Raw genomic sequence first — 17,894 nt, 5'->3', positions numbered from 1 at the left:
CTTATCAAATCTAGTATTTATTGGTTCTCTTACCATTTTATATGCTCCTCTTTTTAAAAAAAGATTTTATTTATTTATTTGAGAGAGAGATAGCATGACTGAGAGAGAGCATGAGCAGGGTGGGTGGAAAGCATGAGTGGGGGAGGGGCAGGAGAGGGAGAAGCAGACTCCCTGCAGGACTTGATCCCAGGACCATGAGATCATGACCTGAGCCACCCAGGCACCCCCATATGCTCATCCTTAAAGAATGCAGTTTCAATAAAATGAAAAATGAAAAAAATCACCAGTAGAAATTCATTAAAAGAAATACCAAGGAGTTTTCTTCAGTATAGCTAAATTAACAGTCCCTATTAAAAAATGTGCTTACTTAATTTAAAATACACAAAACTAAAGCAATCAAAACAATAGGTGTAAATAAGGAGGGGGTCCATGAAGTTAAACTGTCCTGGGCCTTTTGCATTGTCTATAAAAATGATAAAATCATCAATAAAAAAAATTAGATCTTGATAAGGCACCAAGTGTACTGTGATCTCTAAGGTTCTATGTCTGTACATAGAATTCTAAGTTGGTGGTTATTTCCTTCAGCACATTGAAGATATTTAACTGTCTTCAGAATTCCATGGTTTCTTTTGATACCATGTTGCTATCATTGTTTTCTGTTTTGTTGTTATTGTTGGTATTTGAATGGAATCCGTCTTCCTCTAGCTGCTTGCAGGATTTCCATTTTTTCTTTGTTTCACTATAGTGTTGCCACTTGGATGCTCTCCATTGGATTGCTGTCCTTCATCTTCTTTAGAAGATTATCAGTCTTTATCTTTTCAACTCTTGCTTCTGTTCCATCCTATCCTTTCATCCTTGTGTAGCTTTATATATTCACTCTATTCTTTACTCTCTTATGCCTCCTTATGAATTTTCTAACTGCGCTTTTCTTTTGTTCTGTCTTCCAATTCATTATTCTCTCTTAAACTATGTCTAATGCGCCGTGACCCATTCAACTGTATCTTTCTATTTTTCAGTTCCAAAATTCTGGGTTTTTTTTTTTTTTTATCAATTTTGCTTGGTCTAATTTAGGTTCCTAATCCTCTGCTGAAATTGGTAATTTTGCCCTGTGCCTGCTTGAGTGCAACAGACTGACTTTCTATTCTGGATCTAATTATTGTATCATTAGACAACCCATGGATCTGCACCTGCTGTTTGGGATTTCTGCTCCTTTGTGTTTATGTTGTCTCTCAGGCCTGTGTGCCTCTGTAGCTTTGACCATATGCTTTGTGTTTGGAAATGTCTATAATCATAGTTTAGGGCCAAAGATGGTAGAGACGGCAATAACCTAGGATCACTTTAACCCAGTTTCAGCAACTGTGATTTTCTGTAGTAATCCAACAATTCAGAGATGAGCTGTAGTTAAGATGGCACCTAGTTCACCCTCAGATCACCTATGCACCTTGCATGCAGCCCACTAGGGTCACACACTGAAGTGTGGGGAGGTAACTAAGGCCCCCATCTTTGGTGCACCCAGACTCCACATTTTGCCCTACATTATCACCCCATGAGATGTCAGAAGTGCTTTTGACTGTCTCAGTCCACTGTTCCAAATAGGAGTCATACTGTGGTAGGGATGCTCAGAACACCAGGCTACACTCTGTATTTGAGTTTTTCCACCTCTTGGTCTGGTCATTATTCCTAGCATTTTAGACCTTCAAATGATTCGGAAGGGATTATATATTCTGTCCAGTTTATTTTGCTGACTTTGGCAGGAAGATTTTCCCAAATTAACCTAATGTGCCAATTCAGGAATGTGAGTGAAGTTCTTAGCTTTAAAAAGATTTTGGGGGCGCCTGTGTAGCGCAGTCATTAAAGCGTCTGCCTTCGGCTCAGGGCGTGATCCCGGCGTTCTGGGATCGAGCACCACATCAGGCTCCTCCGCTGGGAGCCTGCTTCTTCCTCTCCCACTCCCCCTGCTTGTGTTCCCTCTCTCGCTGGCTGTCTCTGTCAAATAAATAAATAAAATCTTTAAAAAAAATAAAAAGATTTTGGTTTTTTATTAATTTTTAAAGAAGCCCTTGTTCATGTCACAGCAAAGGAAACTCTAGTGAGGATCCATAAAAAGAATCTGAATTCAAGATATTTACTCACCAGTAGTCCATATTTCTAGAGATTTTGTTTAAGGAGCATTACATTCACTTTCAGAAATGACAAAGTAAAAATGTACGATCATCACACCTATGCTGTGGGGCACAATTATAGTGTAGATACCACTTCATTGTAAAGCAGTGTCCATCCTTCATTAAAATAACACAAGTGAAAATCATAATATATATTTGATTAAGCCTCAAGGATAATATTTAAATAACTCAAAATAATCGAGAATTTGGGTATTTTTATGATACACACTTTATTCTTATTTAATCTAGTTTAAAAAGCTGAAATATTTTAGATGTGTTCTCTTAAATGTGACCCTATCTAGAGGTGCAAAACCCAGTTTAATAAATAGTTTATTTTATAAATCAGTTCAACACACATACCCATGCAAAAACACATACAGATTGGGCCTAACCAGAGAAATTCAGCTCCACATAATATTATTACAAAACATTTTTTCTGGCAGATATTATATATAAATGGGGTAAAGGCTATGATATTATGTAAGTTACATGTTTTTAATTCAAACATAGGAATAAAATGAGTCCCAAATTAGACATTCACTTTTAGTGAATTAGAATCTTCAAAATGTTTTAATTTCAATAGTCTCATATTTCCAATGTATTAAGTAATAAACACCTTTATACGGACCTTGTGCTTTATTGATATTATCTATTCTAGCTTGCATGTTTTACAAATATTAACTCATGTAATTATCTTAGGGGCTGGTACTACTGTCCCCACTTGACTAAAGAGCAACCTGAAGTGCGGAGGTAGGTATCACGTACCTGATCGACATTCAGGAAGTGGTAGGACGGTGTTTAGAAACAGACCTCCAATGGCCAAAGGCTTTTCTGCTAAATTACATAAAGCAAAGAGGTTGCCAATACGTTTTTTTAGTAAGGATACTTATAAATATTAAAAGGTTGCTTTGGCCTTGGATTTTAGCCATTGCAATTCTGTAAGTGTGGAATACGGCCCATGCCAGGGATGGAAACCACATGCCTACGCCTTCTCTGTCAGCACCAGAACCATCCTTCCAACCAGCATGCGCTAGTCCTTGTTCCCTAAAAGCATTCCCTTTGGATCAATTTCCTCCCCTCTTTTTCCCCGACTGGAATTCCCCTTGGTATCTTCAACCCTGAGCGTGATATTCTCCATACGTCAGATAAGCAGGTAAAATGGTGGTCGGAGAGTCCTCTGTTGTTACACTTGGTAGATAAAATTGATGTTGTTGTACCAGAACATGAACACTTATTGGCAGACTCACTTTCACTAAAGAACTTATAAAAATATATCATGGTTCTCAGTCTTTAGAAAACTGTTTCATAAATGTAGTAAGTGCAACATTTTAGTATATTTTTTTCCTACAACAGTCTGTTAAAAATGAAAACACAAAGACATGGTCTTCTAATTATCTGGTACCTTGTAAAGCATCACGTATATTTGCAAATGATGCCGTTTAAGATCTTTTCTTTTTTCACTTCCAAATACTGGGTCCATGGAATAAGAATTTGAAATTTTTAAAAAGATCAATTCAAATTATAAGTAGTAAGTAACACTATTGAATACATATGTATATACACATGTTTGTGTTTATACCCATGCAGAAATAGTTACAGGCTTTATGTAGCTGTATTTACACAGACAAATGGCAAAATCGGCTGAAGAGCAGCTCTCTTGGTCTACTCCAGTGCACCTGTTACTGCTTATAGCCAGCTTTCTTTGATATCTGACTTAAGAAGCATTGCTTCTTTTATCTTTTGTTTTCATCATAGCCCGCTTATATTTATATTTATATTTATATTATTTATATTTATATTTTAGGTCTCGGTGAATTCAGAAGGTAACATCCATTTGTATGCTAGCATGTACAGCAAGAGAGCTTCTGGCTTTTTGGGGAATAAATTGAGGGAAAACTATCTCACCCATAGACCACTTTTGTCTTATTATTTTCTTTGTTTCCTTAAGAAAGGAGCTCATTAGATGATTTTGAGTTTTTAAGAATTAGCTCTCACTATTTGGAAGGTTTTTAAAGCGTTTTTTAAAATTTGCAATACTCTAAATTTCAACTTTTCCGTTTTGAATTCCATGTCCAAATTAATCACTCCCTGTACATTCCTTCCAATTATTATATAAAATTATTTGTCCTTTCAAACGTAGTTATGCTGTTTATTGTACTAAAAAAGCCCATCATGTTTCTTTTAAAGACATTTAGTTTTTTTGTAAATGGCACATTTTGATTCTCATTTCAGTGTTGCTATTTGTAAGATCTCTTATTTTTTTTACAGTATCAGTGCCATAATTAATCTACAACATACAAAAAGACAGATGGGACATATTTTTGTATCAAGCCCCTTTATTTCAATGATGCCTATTTTTAAATGGGAATATTTTCTTCTAGAGGAAACAGCAAGGGAGGGCAGGAGCAGGTGGACCCACCTGGCCAGCGGTCCACAGCTGGCAGCTGAGGGCACCTTCTCCTCCGACCACCTCCACCGTCTCTAGGATTGTTCTGAGAGATAGCATGTGCTTTGAAATCAGAGATTTAACATTATATACCGTGAGCAGAGTACTTTATAATTAATTTGTAGTAACTAAATTAAACTGGAATTTGTGAGGCTGGAATGGAAAAAAGGTGCAGAGTGTATTGTAGAGAGAGAATAACTAACCCAAGAAGGCACTTAATTTTTTTAAAGTCATTGGTTCCACACAGTATGAGCTTCATCATTCAGTCACTAGCTAATGTATACCAGGAGGTAGCAAAATTTTGTTTTAAATTATAAATGATGTTAGTGATGCAAGTTAATGACTTCAATGCCAAAGTTCAGAATGGCTGCGATGCCACCCCTGTGTTTGCTGATCTTTGCACCTCTCCAGGTGTACTTGACTAGGAGCTGCATGGTTCCCAAGGCCATACATTTCCCAGTCACCGCGGCCTACACCATACTTGACACATAGCACACATCCAGTAAATAGCTGTAGAGTGATAGAGATGATCGAATTAGGTCAGCAGCTGCTCTGATGGGAGAATATTTGATGCAGGTAGTGCGATCCCTCCCAGCCCTGACCATACCCCATGCAGGAAAATGGAACCGGCTGCAGACGGCCTTACTTCTCTCCCTGACATTGAACGAGTTACCTACCATGTGTTAATTTCCTCATCGAAACAGCAGAGTTGACAAAAGGAAGAAATCAAATGAAAGCATTTGAAATGCCTATTGGAGTGCTTGTCATATAATTGGCACACAATAAATGGCAGTTAGTGTCACTCGGCGTCAAGAAGACTGGGTCATAACATTTGGCCATATTTTGTAAATCTCAGTGGAAGGACCGTACCTAAAAAAAGACATATAAAACACCATTGATGCTTGAATACTATTTTAAATAAGAAATCTAAATATCGTTCAGTTAGGAATCAAAATACATGACACACATTTAGACAAGGGAGGTCACAATATTTTGCGAGGGGCTACCTTTCACTTTGACAAATGTCAAGATTGCCATAGTTGAATTACGGGATTAGGAGGCTGTCCATTCCCAGTGTTTGTGAGGAGTAGAACACAAGAGCATTTTGAAAAGCTGGTCTTATATCTAGAGGCCCCTGCTCTAAAAGTGAATGATAAGACTTCAAATCCCAGGCTCTAGTGTAAAGCAGTTTGGTTCTTAACTCCATCATTCACTAGACTGAAATTTAATCTTTTTTCTGAACTTCCCCAAGCCCACACTGACTTTTCTGCAAACAAGGGGAGGATATTAACCACTGCCCGGGGATGCTGAGGCGAAATGAGATGATAAATGACAGCACCTTTGGGGCACCTGGGGGGCTAGGTCGGTTAAGCCTCTGACTCTTGATTTTGGCTCAGGTCATAATTTCAGGGTCCTGAGATCGAGCCCTGAGTCGGGCTCTGCACTCAACAGGGAGTCTGCTCTGCTTCTCTCCTCCCTCTCCCTCTGCCCTCCCCCTGTTCACTCTCTCTCTCAAATAAATAAATAAATAAATAAATAAATCTTAAATAAATAAAGCACCTAGCATAATTCTTGGCTTAAAATTCACGTTTATGGATAGCCTAATAGTGGATTTTTTAAGACTATTAAATTTGTTTATATGTGTGTATACACACACACACACACACATACACATATATATATAACATTAATAGTTTTATAGAAAAACATTACTTATCGGATACTTTTCACTTTTAAAATTCTATTGTAAGAAATACATGCTAAGGAAGGGAACAATGCCCCAAATCAAATAAAAACAGAATTGTATTCATCTGGTAATGTAAACATAATAAATAAGGGAAAATGGGAAAAGGAATATTCCCATAGTTTATCTGAAAACAGTTCTGCCTAAAATTTAAATTCCAGGAATTTTTTAAATGGAAAATTAATCAGGAGCGCTTGAGTGGCTCAGTTGGTTAAGTATCTGCCTTCAGCTCAGGTAATGATCCCAGGGGCCTGGGATCTAGTCCCGCATTGGGCACCTTGCTCAGGGGGTAGTCTGCTTCTCCTTTCCCTCTGCCCTTCCCCCTGCTCGTGCTCTCACTTGCATGCTCTTTCTCAAATGAATAAATAAAAAATATTTTTTAAAAAAGAAAATTAATTATTAAATATTACTAAACTTTAAATAAGAGTGAAAAATGTTTGTATTTCCTGAAAATTGAATTTGAAACTAAGGAGGCAATATTTGCAATTGCTCTAACTCATCAGAATGTGTCAATGAGATACTAAAGTGACTTTAGGTATATCCTTTGATTATTTTTGGTAATTCTGTACTTGTTTACCATGTAAGTCATAGACTTCATGTACTTCTCTGAACTCACCGGAAGGAGTTAAACAGTACACATCTCTTGAACCATCAAATGCCCATGTGCCAAGCATTGAGAGTGCATTTTCACTTAAATCTTCCTAATACTATTAACTCTTTGGGTAAGCATGCCTAGCATGAATGTCAGTGTGACTTCATGTTCAACAGGATTTATTCCCTTAAAAATTAGGCATTTGACACCCCAAATAATAAGATTACCTATCAATAAAACCTAACCAAACAGGTGAATGATCTATACTCTGAAAACTGTAAAACATGAAATTGATGAGGACACAAAGAAATGGAAAGACATTCCATGCTCATGAATTGGAAGACAAATATTGTTACAATGTCTATATTGCCTCAAGCAATCCACACATTTAACGCAATCCCTATCAAAATACCAACAGCATTTTTCACAGAACAAACAATCCTAAAATTTGTATGGAACCACAAAAGACCGCAAATAGCCAAAGCAATCTTGAAAAAGGGAGGCATCGCAATTCCAGACTTCAAGTTATATTACAAAGCTGTAGTGAGCAAAACACTGTGGTACTGTAATGAGCCCTCGGTGTTACACGCATCTGATGAATCACTGAGTTCTACCCCCGAAACTGATAAAAACAAACAAACAAACAAACAAACAAAAACCACTATGGTACTGATACAAATATGGACACATAACTCAATACAATAGAATAGAAAATCCAGAAATAAACCCACAACTAAATGGCCAATTAATCTTTGACAAGTAGGAAAGAATATCCAATAGAAAAAAGACAGTCTCTTCAACAAATGGTGTTGGGAAAACCTGAGAGGAACATGCAAAAGAATGAAACCGGACCACTTTCTTACACCATACACAAAAATAAACTCAAAATAGATTAAAGACCTAAATGAGAGACCTGAACATAAAAATCTTATAAGAGAACAAAGTACCTTCTTTGATATTGGCCATGGCAACTTTTTTTCTAGATCTGTCTCTTGAAGCAAGGGAAACAAAATCAAAAATAAACTACTGGGACTACATCAAAATAGCAGCATTATGTAAAAGAGCCAAATTTTGGAAGCAGCCCAAGTGCCCATCAACTGATGGACGCGGAGGATGCAGTATATATAAACAATGAAATATTACTCAGCCATAACAAAAAAATGAAATCCTGATATTTACAACAACATGGACGGACCTAGGGAGTATAATGCTAAATGAAATAAGTCAGTCGGAGAAAGATTAATACTAAATGATCTCACTCATGTGGCATTTAAGAAACAAAACAAATGAGCAAAGAGGAAAAAAAGAGAGCAAGGCAAACCAAGAAACAGACTCTAAACTCTTGAGAACACACTGATGTTTACCGGAGGGGGTGGGGGCTGGGGGAAACGGGATGGGGATGAAGGCGTGTATTTGTCCTCATGAGCACATGGAGTTGTTCAATCACTGTATTGCATATCTGAAACAAATATAATACTGTATGCCCACTAACCAGAATCAAAATAGAAATGAAAAAAATAAAAATTAGGTGTTTGGGCTTAATTTCTACATTTTTGTGTTAAAGTTAAAACAGCCAGTGCAAAAGAAACAAAACAAAACAAAAAAACAAACAAACCAAAAAAACCTGGTCCTCTGCAAAACTCAGAGTGAGCTTGGACATGTGGTGGAATGTAGACGACCACCACCTTCTAACACTCTGCCAACAGCCTGCAGGAATGACGGAGTTCATTGATATATTACTTTATTAGGTGCCTATTGAGTAATTACGTGATGTAAAATGATGAAAATAGGCATATATACTGAACTGTGAAAGTCTAAGACAAGAAATTTATATTCTAAAAGTTGGAACTAAGTAAATAGATAGTGTAAAGACCAAAGCTGTAAACTTGGCTTGTTTTATCATCACAAAGAACCAGTGTCTCCTCAATGTAAGAAATAATTTTCAGCATGAGAAATTTTACATCAAAACCATGTATTTCCTGACTTGCATCAGAAATGGCCAGTGCCTGTCTGAGGGCTGTTTGCTAAAAACTCTGCAATGCTGGGGATTTGCCATGTCTTGGGTTGCTGTACCCTGGACATTGAGGTTTGCAAGTCAACTGAGAAATCAGGAGACAACAGGTCGGACACACTGTCACAGGGGCTCTTCAAGATAGTCGTTGGCCCTCAACACAGACAGCAAAAAACTCTGAGCTAATATTTCGAACACAATTCAACAAGCCTTGAGCGTAAAGGTATTGGATGATATTCTAATGACTGAATGTTCCATAGCCTGAAATAAGGAGATTTTTGCCTGAATAATAAAGCAAAGAGACAAAATGAACTAGAACGCCAAGTATGATATGATCTCTAGATCAGGCTAGCGTAAAATACCAAATGGACAGTGTGGCAAGGGCCCAGAGCGACAGTCCACTGAGGATAAGGAAGCTTTCTCAGATGCGATGGCCCTCGAGTTGGATATTGAAAAATGGCGAACATCTCCAAGTGCCGAAAAGGCAGGGAGTTGGGAAGCAGAGGCCATGTTGAGAGCGTAGTCGGAGGCACCCAAAGCCTGAGACTCTCACGGCCGGGGGGAGACCTGGGCAGGGTGTGGGCTGCACCCGAGCCGTGAAGATGCCAGTCCGCACCCTGAGGACTCTGCCCGTGTTCACTCAGTCAGAGACGCCATCTGTGCTCAGGAGACGAAACTGGTAGACTGGGGAGGCTGGCGGGAATGGGAAGAGGCCCAGCTCTGCGTGGAGCAGCGAGGAGTGGCCTCTGGCACAGAGAACATACGCCCTGTAAGCCCTCGTTCATTCCCGAAGAAGTGACTGCACTCACTGACTCTGAGGACTCAGGAAAAGTGACTGTACCAGCCATCCACAGAGGCTGCTGGGACGAGCAGAGGACCTTGTGGGCGAGTCTAGTAACGATGGCGTGCTGCACGTTATACTGGCCAACCAAGCGCAGATGCTGGAACCATCGGTGCCTGACTGGCCTCATGACACAGATGAGGTGGCATCTAATCACCTTCCCTTAATTGTTTTCTAAGTAAACTCTACCCCAACTTGGGGCTCGAACTTGCAACCCCGAGATCAAGAGTCACATGCTCTACCGACTGAGCCACCCAGGCGCCCCTCACCTCTCCTTATTACATGGCATTGCAGAAAAGCATCTGATTTTTTAAAAATTAATAAGAGTAGACTCGATCTCTTGCCTCTCAAAGTAAATATAGTAAACTGTTAATAGTTGTTAATTTGGCTTATGTCTATAATTCTGTTTTCTATATGTTTATACTTAAAAATAATGGATATAGTTTTCAGTTTTCAGTTGAGCTAGTGTATATTGTGCACATTTCAAATAATGGATACGTTAAACAGCTTTCACGGTTTAAAGTCAAAACAAAAAACAAAATAGAAAACACCTGAATTCTCTGAAATTGTTTGGATCTTTTAAACATTGTATACATGTAACGTTTGAGTTGGAATAAAGGGGAGACTTTCTTAAATATATTCACGATGATTCAGATTTTAAACTGTGTAAGAATCTCTCTCTTAAACCTGTTTTACTGCACAAAGGAGATGAAGAAATTGAAAGTATCAAAAAGCCGAAAGAAAAATGCTGAAATGTCAGATAGCTTCGAGGCGTGTAATCTCCTTGCTGTCAAGGATGCTCTCACCTCTGCCTCGGTACGAGCTGCACCCCTGCAGCAGACCCTGGCGCGTGGCCGGGACGCATCTCATGCGTGCTGCGTGCAGGGACAAAATGCAAGGTTTTGAAATTACCCGAGACTTCCGTGAAATGTTAAAGGATGGACAGATCCACACAACGACACAGGAAAGATCCTGTGACTGAAAGAACGAATCTTACTTGAAAGTCTAAAACGTCAGATTGGGTGATTTCCACAATTGTCCTGTTGCTTAATACATGTCACTTCATATGTACAGATACACAGGCTGAATAATTTGAAATAAATGCATGTGCTACGTCTGTAAGCACGATTTCCTTTTTCAACCTGAAGAAGTCACTTAACAACAATTAAAGGGACTCATGGAGCAGACTGATTGGAATATTAAGAATTATGGCTCTCCAAGCACATCCGTACATGAACTTTGAGGCTCCTTTTTCTAGGACTGTGTCCAAACCGGAGTATTCTGGAATCGGATAATTTGGATGTGTATTTTCCTCTTTTTATAATGCAGTTATTAAGGTTGAATGAATAGAACAGTTTCATTGTTAAAAATCTGCAAAATATTATATGGAAAAAAGGAAGAGGAAAATAAAATTTCAACATGCTACAACTTTATACACATGAAACTCTACACTCATGGCCAGCAATTATAGAAGAATAACGTTTTTCTTAGACAAAAATGCAAATAGCATCATTCTACATTAAGGATACGCAGTGTCATTAACCCAAGCTTGGCCATATGTGTGGTTTATGTAGTGTTCCTACGTGGAAAGAGGAGGTGGAACCAGAGACGGCAGGCAGTTGCGTTAGTGTAGGAACAGCCGCTGTGCTCCAGCTGTCCCAACTGCGCCTGGGACAAGGGTGGGTCACACTCGTTTAGAGCAAGTGAAAGTCTGTTTCCCAAGATGCTATCCTGTTCACTGTCTCTGTATACGACAAAATCCCAGGTTTTCTGAAATGCTCACATGTCCCACTGCAATTACTCCAGAGCTCACCGCCCATGCGGGTAGGGACTTACATCACCAAGGGAGGCAGGGAGACTCTGGGCCTCTGACTGAGTCTCTAACTGCATGCAGCATGTCTGCTGGGGAGAGAAGAGGCTCCTTCGTGTACTGTTAGCGACAGCTAATGGCCCACCTCCCCGTGGGGATTAGAGCCCACTGTTGGCAAAACCATAACATATACAAGCTTGTCTAAAAAAAAAAAAATCTACCTTTAGATAATAGAGTGATGATAGCCAATGTCTAGCAGCCTTTAGTACCAAAGGTTAAGTTCTGGAAAGCAACTAGCTAATACTTCGCCTGAGTATTTTCTTGAAAATCTATGTGCGTGGAGCCCATTTGGCCCAAGGTGTTCTTGATAAACAAGATTCAAATTAAATGTAAGCATATATGTAGGGTTCTTGAGGGTTCAGTTAGTGCTGGCTGTATACATTTATTAGGGTACACAGTGGTTCATGGTTCCAATAATGCCAAATATATCCATTTCTCTTGATTTGTCAAACTTTAATGATTGAATGATTTCTTAGATACTGGGTGATATTTTGGTTTTCTCTGCTCTTTTCAGGAAATCTTTCCAACTTCCCTTTGCCGAACTCGAATTGACCTCCTGCACCAATGCATTATGTTTTCTTACTTGTGTTAGGTCTAGGGCCAAAAACCCATGAAGGCAAGAGACCATGCTTTATTCCCTTTTTTGTTATCAAATGATTTGTACTTAATAGGTGCTTAATTCAAAATTTTAGAGTGAATAAAAATATGGGGGGAAAAAACCTTTAAAGATTAAACTAATTACTATCATGATTTTTCACGTACACCTGTTAAGACTGACCACCTTTCTCAGCAGTACGCCGGGGTCAATGTGATTGCGAAAGGCAGAAATATTCTCTAATATGCATTGCTCAGGGATCAGGATTTGCAGCGGCTTCTTTTATTCCCTGTCCAAATGAAGAGAAATAAAATCTCTTTGGGATTACAGGTAAGTACACAAAAGTAACGGAGAGCACATGGGTTTGGCACTGTCTGCGTTCACATACTGGCTGGGACGCTCCTCACTGCTCTGGGAGGACGTCTGACACAGGGCGATCTTTCTCAGCTTCTGCTCTGTCTCTAACAGAGAGTAGTTGATCGTTTGGGTAGGAAACACGCACCCACTGAGTGGACAGGTGGGATCCCTGCACTGAGTCTAGATTCCAGGTAGAGACTTGTTTGGGGCTTGGGTTTTCCTCCACTCCCCTCCAGAGAGTCAAGAAATCCCCCTATTTCACTGCACACTTTAACTTGATAGAATACTAGTGCAAACGGTCCACCCTACTCTGTTGCTTGGCTTATGAGAGGTTTTGAAGGCATGCTCAGAAGAGAGAGTAATGTGCATGAGAATGAACTCTATGGAAGTGTCCATCTATGGCCCTCAACATGGGAGCCTCGCCTCCCAGAAAAAAGTGCGTGTGCTTAACTCTGTACCCGTATCACCCAAACGACCGAGAATGGAGAGAATCAACGCAGGGAGTCACTCTAAGAAGGAAACGTATTTGTGTGAAGGAGACCCGATCTTGTAAGGATAGACATGAGATCTGTCTCTGTAATGAGACAGAACGGGGGCAGGATTTCAGTATTTCGGTGTCTGATGGTCCATCGATGGGCGCACCGTTCCAAGATGTGAAGCAGAAATCAGCAACCACAACGAGCTCGCGTGAGGGAATTGGAACTGAGGACCATATGCAGGTACGCAGTGGGCACGGTTGACAACACGGCATTTTTAATCTGTATCTATAGAAAACATTTATAGAAGCTCTCTAATAGAGGGATTATAGAAATACATTTAATATAGAATAGTGTACTTCGGTGCACTTACTGTGAAAATAGCACATTTATTTAGAGAGGGGGTTTATGCCCAAAATTCTTGTGGATGTTTTGAAATATACCCATTTCCTTCTTTTGCAGTAACTGTTAACCAAGAAATGCAAAAGTACCAACCATGTTCCATGACCCTCATCCAAAGTCTTCCCCTGTCGAATGCTATTCCCCAGAGTCATCTAGAATGTTCCCATCAGTAAAATGTTCTAGAAAAACGTCTCTGCGTGTGTGTGTGTGGTCCCATTTCTACATTTGTCTGCACTCGTGCCTCGTGCACATGGCCTGTCTCTCAATCCTCCACGTGCCTTCTTCGTAAGTGCAGTGACATATGGTACATTCGTCAGTCTTGACTTCTCTTCCAGCTGGGATGACAGCCGTTTCCGCAAAGCAGTTTGGGCCTGCAACGCAGAAAAGCGCTTTATATTAGCAGTGTGGATAAATATATAATGCATCTAATTAGACAGTCCGCTTTACAGTATATGTTTTATTCCCTCTCCTGTGAATGACAGTGGGAAGTGACAATTTAAATAATATGAAGCACTCCCACTTTTTCCCCAAAATGAAACTGGTGTTATTTAAATCTTTTATGAGTGGCAATACTGTGATTTTCACTAACTGTTCCATTCGGGGGCCTTCTACAGAAGTCAAACCTGCAATTATTTGATTTAATTAATTCTAAGTAATCATAGAAAAAAGTTAATTAACGGTGACTTTCAAAGACCCAGTCTTACTCTTCATGGCACCTTTACAAGAGGGAGTTTAAATAAGCAAACTGCTTGGAATAACAGTAAATCCCATGTAACTTCTGCACCTCTCAGAACAGGTTTTCCGTACATCAGCCCCCAAGGGGTTTTCGAAACACTGGCTGCTGGTCCCACCCCCAGAGCCTCTGACTCATTCAGTGTGGGATGAGGCCAGAGAACGTGCTTTGATAACACATTCCCACATGCTGCTGCTGTTGCCGGTCTGAGACCCCTTTTGAAAAGCACCATCATAGCATTGACCTGGGCCGTATCTTCCACAGGCTCCCACGCCAGCCAAAGATCTCTATACATTTCACCCTGCATCAGCCAAAAGCTTCTCAGCCATCTGCATCTAACTCTACGGAAGGTCAAGGGTAGGGAGACATGATTTCTAAGGCGAGTTGAAACGAGCGTTTTCTGTGCTGTGGTTCACACATCTAGCTCGGATACGAACAGCTGCTCTACCTCCAGACATCCTCTAAAATGGAAACGTGAGCCCTGACCAGGGCCTAAATGAGGGCCCTCAGCTTTGAACTTAAGCACTGAGTCAGATTCTCATTCTCCCTTCTTTGCTTAGTCTTTGATAATGTGCTCACTACCAAAACAGGGTTAATTGTGATGTATGCAGCCATAAAAGAGATAAGAAAACAGTCGCCTACAAATTTTTTAAAAATAAACTAATCCAAACAAGCTCCAGGATAAAAACGGGCCCTTATAATTCTAAGCAGAAATACACATGGTTTCGTGGCTACTGTTTTTCACATTAGCCAAGTGGTCAATGTCGTCCTCTGGAACCCATGCCCCAGTATACACAGCCCCTGCTCCCTGCAGGGACTCCACTTTCTTCTTGCCCCCAGCCCTTCCTACTCAGACACTGCCCTAGGATTCATCCCTTGAGTTATTTTTTCTCTGTTGGAGACCTCGAAGTGTTAACAATCATCCATCTGGGGAGGAATCCAAATTGCAGCTCCAGTCCTCTCTCTCTCTTGAGCACCGGTTCTGTGTTTACAGCATGTTGACCCTTCAGACTTACCAGGTGTGGTCAAGACCCTCTCCTTCATCAGTTTTGGTGAATTACAATATTTTAAATACAGACCCTCACCCACCCAGTTGGCCCACGTGAGGTCCTCTAGCTCCACACAACTCACTCGGGGCTGCCTCCCGAACTCCGTGGTACAGGATGGTTTCCTCAGCTCTCTCTCTGTGCTCAGAGCCCAACAGTGGCATGGCAGCTGCTCCAGGCACGACCTACTTTGTCTACAATTGTCCCACTCGGCACGTGAAACGCCTGTGAATTTTACATTCCACTCTAGTTCTCTTTAGTTTCTGTTCGTTTCTTTTGCAGAGTTTAATCTGAGGACACAATCTCCTTCTCATTTGCCCTAATCCTAATATCTATCAGTGTGCTTTGCACATAGAAGACACACCATAATTGCCCAGAAAACCTGTACTCGTAGGTGTAGGTCCTTACAGGTCTCCTCTCCAGAAAAAAGTCTGGATTCAAAATCTGATACCAGTGCTTCATAGTTATGATCTTGGACTAAGTAATTTCATTGTTTTGAGCCTCATTTACAGAAGAGCAGAGGACCCAGATAGACACTTTACCAAGTAAGACATCCAGACAGCCATCAGACACATGCGAAGACGCTCAACATGACTCATCATCAGGGAAACACAAATCAAAACCACGATGAGATACCACCCCACGCCTACTCAGAATGGCTAAAATCAAAAAGACAAGAAATAACAAGTGTTGGTAAAGATGTAGAGAGGTGGGAGCCCTCATGCACTGTTGGTGGGAATGGAAACTGGCACAGCCATGGTGGAAAACAGTATGGAGGTTCCTCAAAAAATGAAAAATAGAGCTACCATACAAGCCAACAGTTCCACTACTGGGTATTTACCCAAAAACAAAAACACTAACTTGAAAAGATATGTGCACCACTATGTTGTTTCAGATTATTTACAATCACCAAGCTATGGAAGCAACCTAAAAGTCCACTGATAGCTGAATGGATAAAGAAGGTGTAGAATTTATACACAATGGAATATTATTCAGCCATAAGAAAGAATGAGATCTTGCCATTTGTAACGACATGGATGGACCTAAAAGGTATTATGCTAAGTGAAATAAGTCATTTAGGAAAAGGTAAATACCATATGGTTATATATTTATGCATGTGGATACCCAATTGTTCTACCACCATTTGTTGAAAACATTATCTTTTTTCTCATTGTACTGTGTTTACTTCTTTGTCAAAGATCAGGTCACTATACGTATTTGGATTTATTTTTGGGCTCTCAATTCTACTTATTGATCTGGTTCTCTATTCTTTTGCCAATACCACACTGTCATTTTCTGTGGGTTGTCAAACTTGTAGGCACAGAATTGTTCCTAGTATTCCTCTGTTGTCTTTCTAACATCTGTGGGATCTGGAGTGATGTCCCCTGTTTCATGATATTAGTGATTTGGGTCCTTTCTTTTTTTTCCCTTAGTTAGCCTGGCTAGAGTCTTCTAAGTTTTATCGATTTTTTCAAAGAACCAACTCTTGGTTTCTTTGACTTTCTCTAGTTCTCATTTTCAATGTAATTGATTTACACTCAAATTTTTATTATTTTTTTTCCTCTGCTTACTTGGATTTAATTTGCTCTTCTCTTTCTAGGTTCCTTAGATGGGAGTTCAGACTGATTTCAGTACTTTCTTATTTTCTAATGTATGCATTCAATGCCTTAAGTATCCCTCCAAGCACCACTTTTGCTGCATCTCACAAGTTCTGATCACTGTGTTTTCATTTTGATGAAGCTCAAAATGTTTTAAAATTTCTCTTGAGACTCCTTTTTGATCAATGCATTTTTTTTTAGAAGGCTGCTGTGTACCTCCAAGTATCTGTGGATTTTCCAGCTGTTACTGATTTCCGGTTTAATTCCACTGTGGTCTGAGAGCAGACACTGTAGGATTTCTATTCTTTTACATGTGTCACAGTGCGTTTTATGGCCCAGATTGTTCTCCATCTTGGTAAGCATTCCATGGGAACTTGAGAAGAATGTGTATTGGGCCATTGTTGCCAAAGTAGTCAACAGATATCAACTAGATCCAGTTGATTGATGGTACTGAGTTCAACTATGTCCTCACCGATTTTTTTGTGTCCTGGATCTGTCCGTTTCCAATAGATGTTGAAGTCTCCAACTGTAATAGTGAATTCATGTATTTCTTCTTGCAGTTCCATCAGTTTTTGCCTCATGTACTTTGAAACTCTGTTGTTGGTGAATACTTGTTGAGGATTATTATATCTTCTTGGAGAACTTACCCATTTATCATTATGTAATTACCTCCTTTATCTTGGATATCCTTCTTTGCTTTGAAGTCTAGTCTGAAATTAATATAGCCACTCCTGCTTTCTTTTTATTAGTGTTAGAGTGAAAGTTTTCTCCATCCACTTATTTTTAATATATATATATTTTATATTTATATTTATATATATATTTTTAATATATATATATTTTATATTTAAAGTGGATTTCTTGTAGACAATATGTAGCTGGGTCCTAAGTTACAATCCACTCTACTTCTGTCTCTTAGGCCAGTAACATTTAAAGTGATTATTGAGGGCACCTGGGTGACTCAGTCAGTTAGGTATCCAACTCTTGGTTTCGGCTCAGGTCATGATCTCAGGGTGGTGAA

The 17,894-nt window shown here is 39.6% G+C and overlaps 1 protein-coding gene across 1 annotated transcript in view; it reads right to left on the bottom strand.

Moving 5' to 3' along the window:
* Positions 1 to 13,212: 13,212 nt before the first annotated feature.
* VWC2 (von Willebrand factor C domain containing 2) overlaps positions 13,213 to 17,894 on the bottom strand; it is a 127,684-nt gene continuing 123,002 nt past the window's right edge. Inside the window, exon 3 of the mRNA XM_034650626.1 lies at positions 13,213 to 13,867. Coding sequence (XP_034506517.1) covers positions 13,716 to 13,867 — 152 coding nt within the window. The 3' untranslated portion in view covers positions 13,213 to 13,715. The remainder of the gene's footprint in view (positions 13,868 to 17,894) is intronic.

The sequence above is a fragment of the Ailuropoda melanoleuca genome, chromosome 1 (genome assembly GCF_002007445.2).
Source record: "Ailuropoda melanoleuca isolate Jingjing chromosome 1, ASM200744v2, whole genome shotgun sequence".
Taxonomy (NCBI): domain Eukaryota; kingdom Metazoa; phylum Chordata; class Mammalia; order Carnivora; family Ursidae; genus Ailuropoda; species Ailuropoda melanoleuca.
Note: the sequence above shows the minus strand (reverse complement) of the source record. Positions and strands in the feature narration are given on the sequence as shown.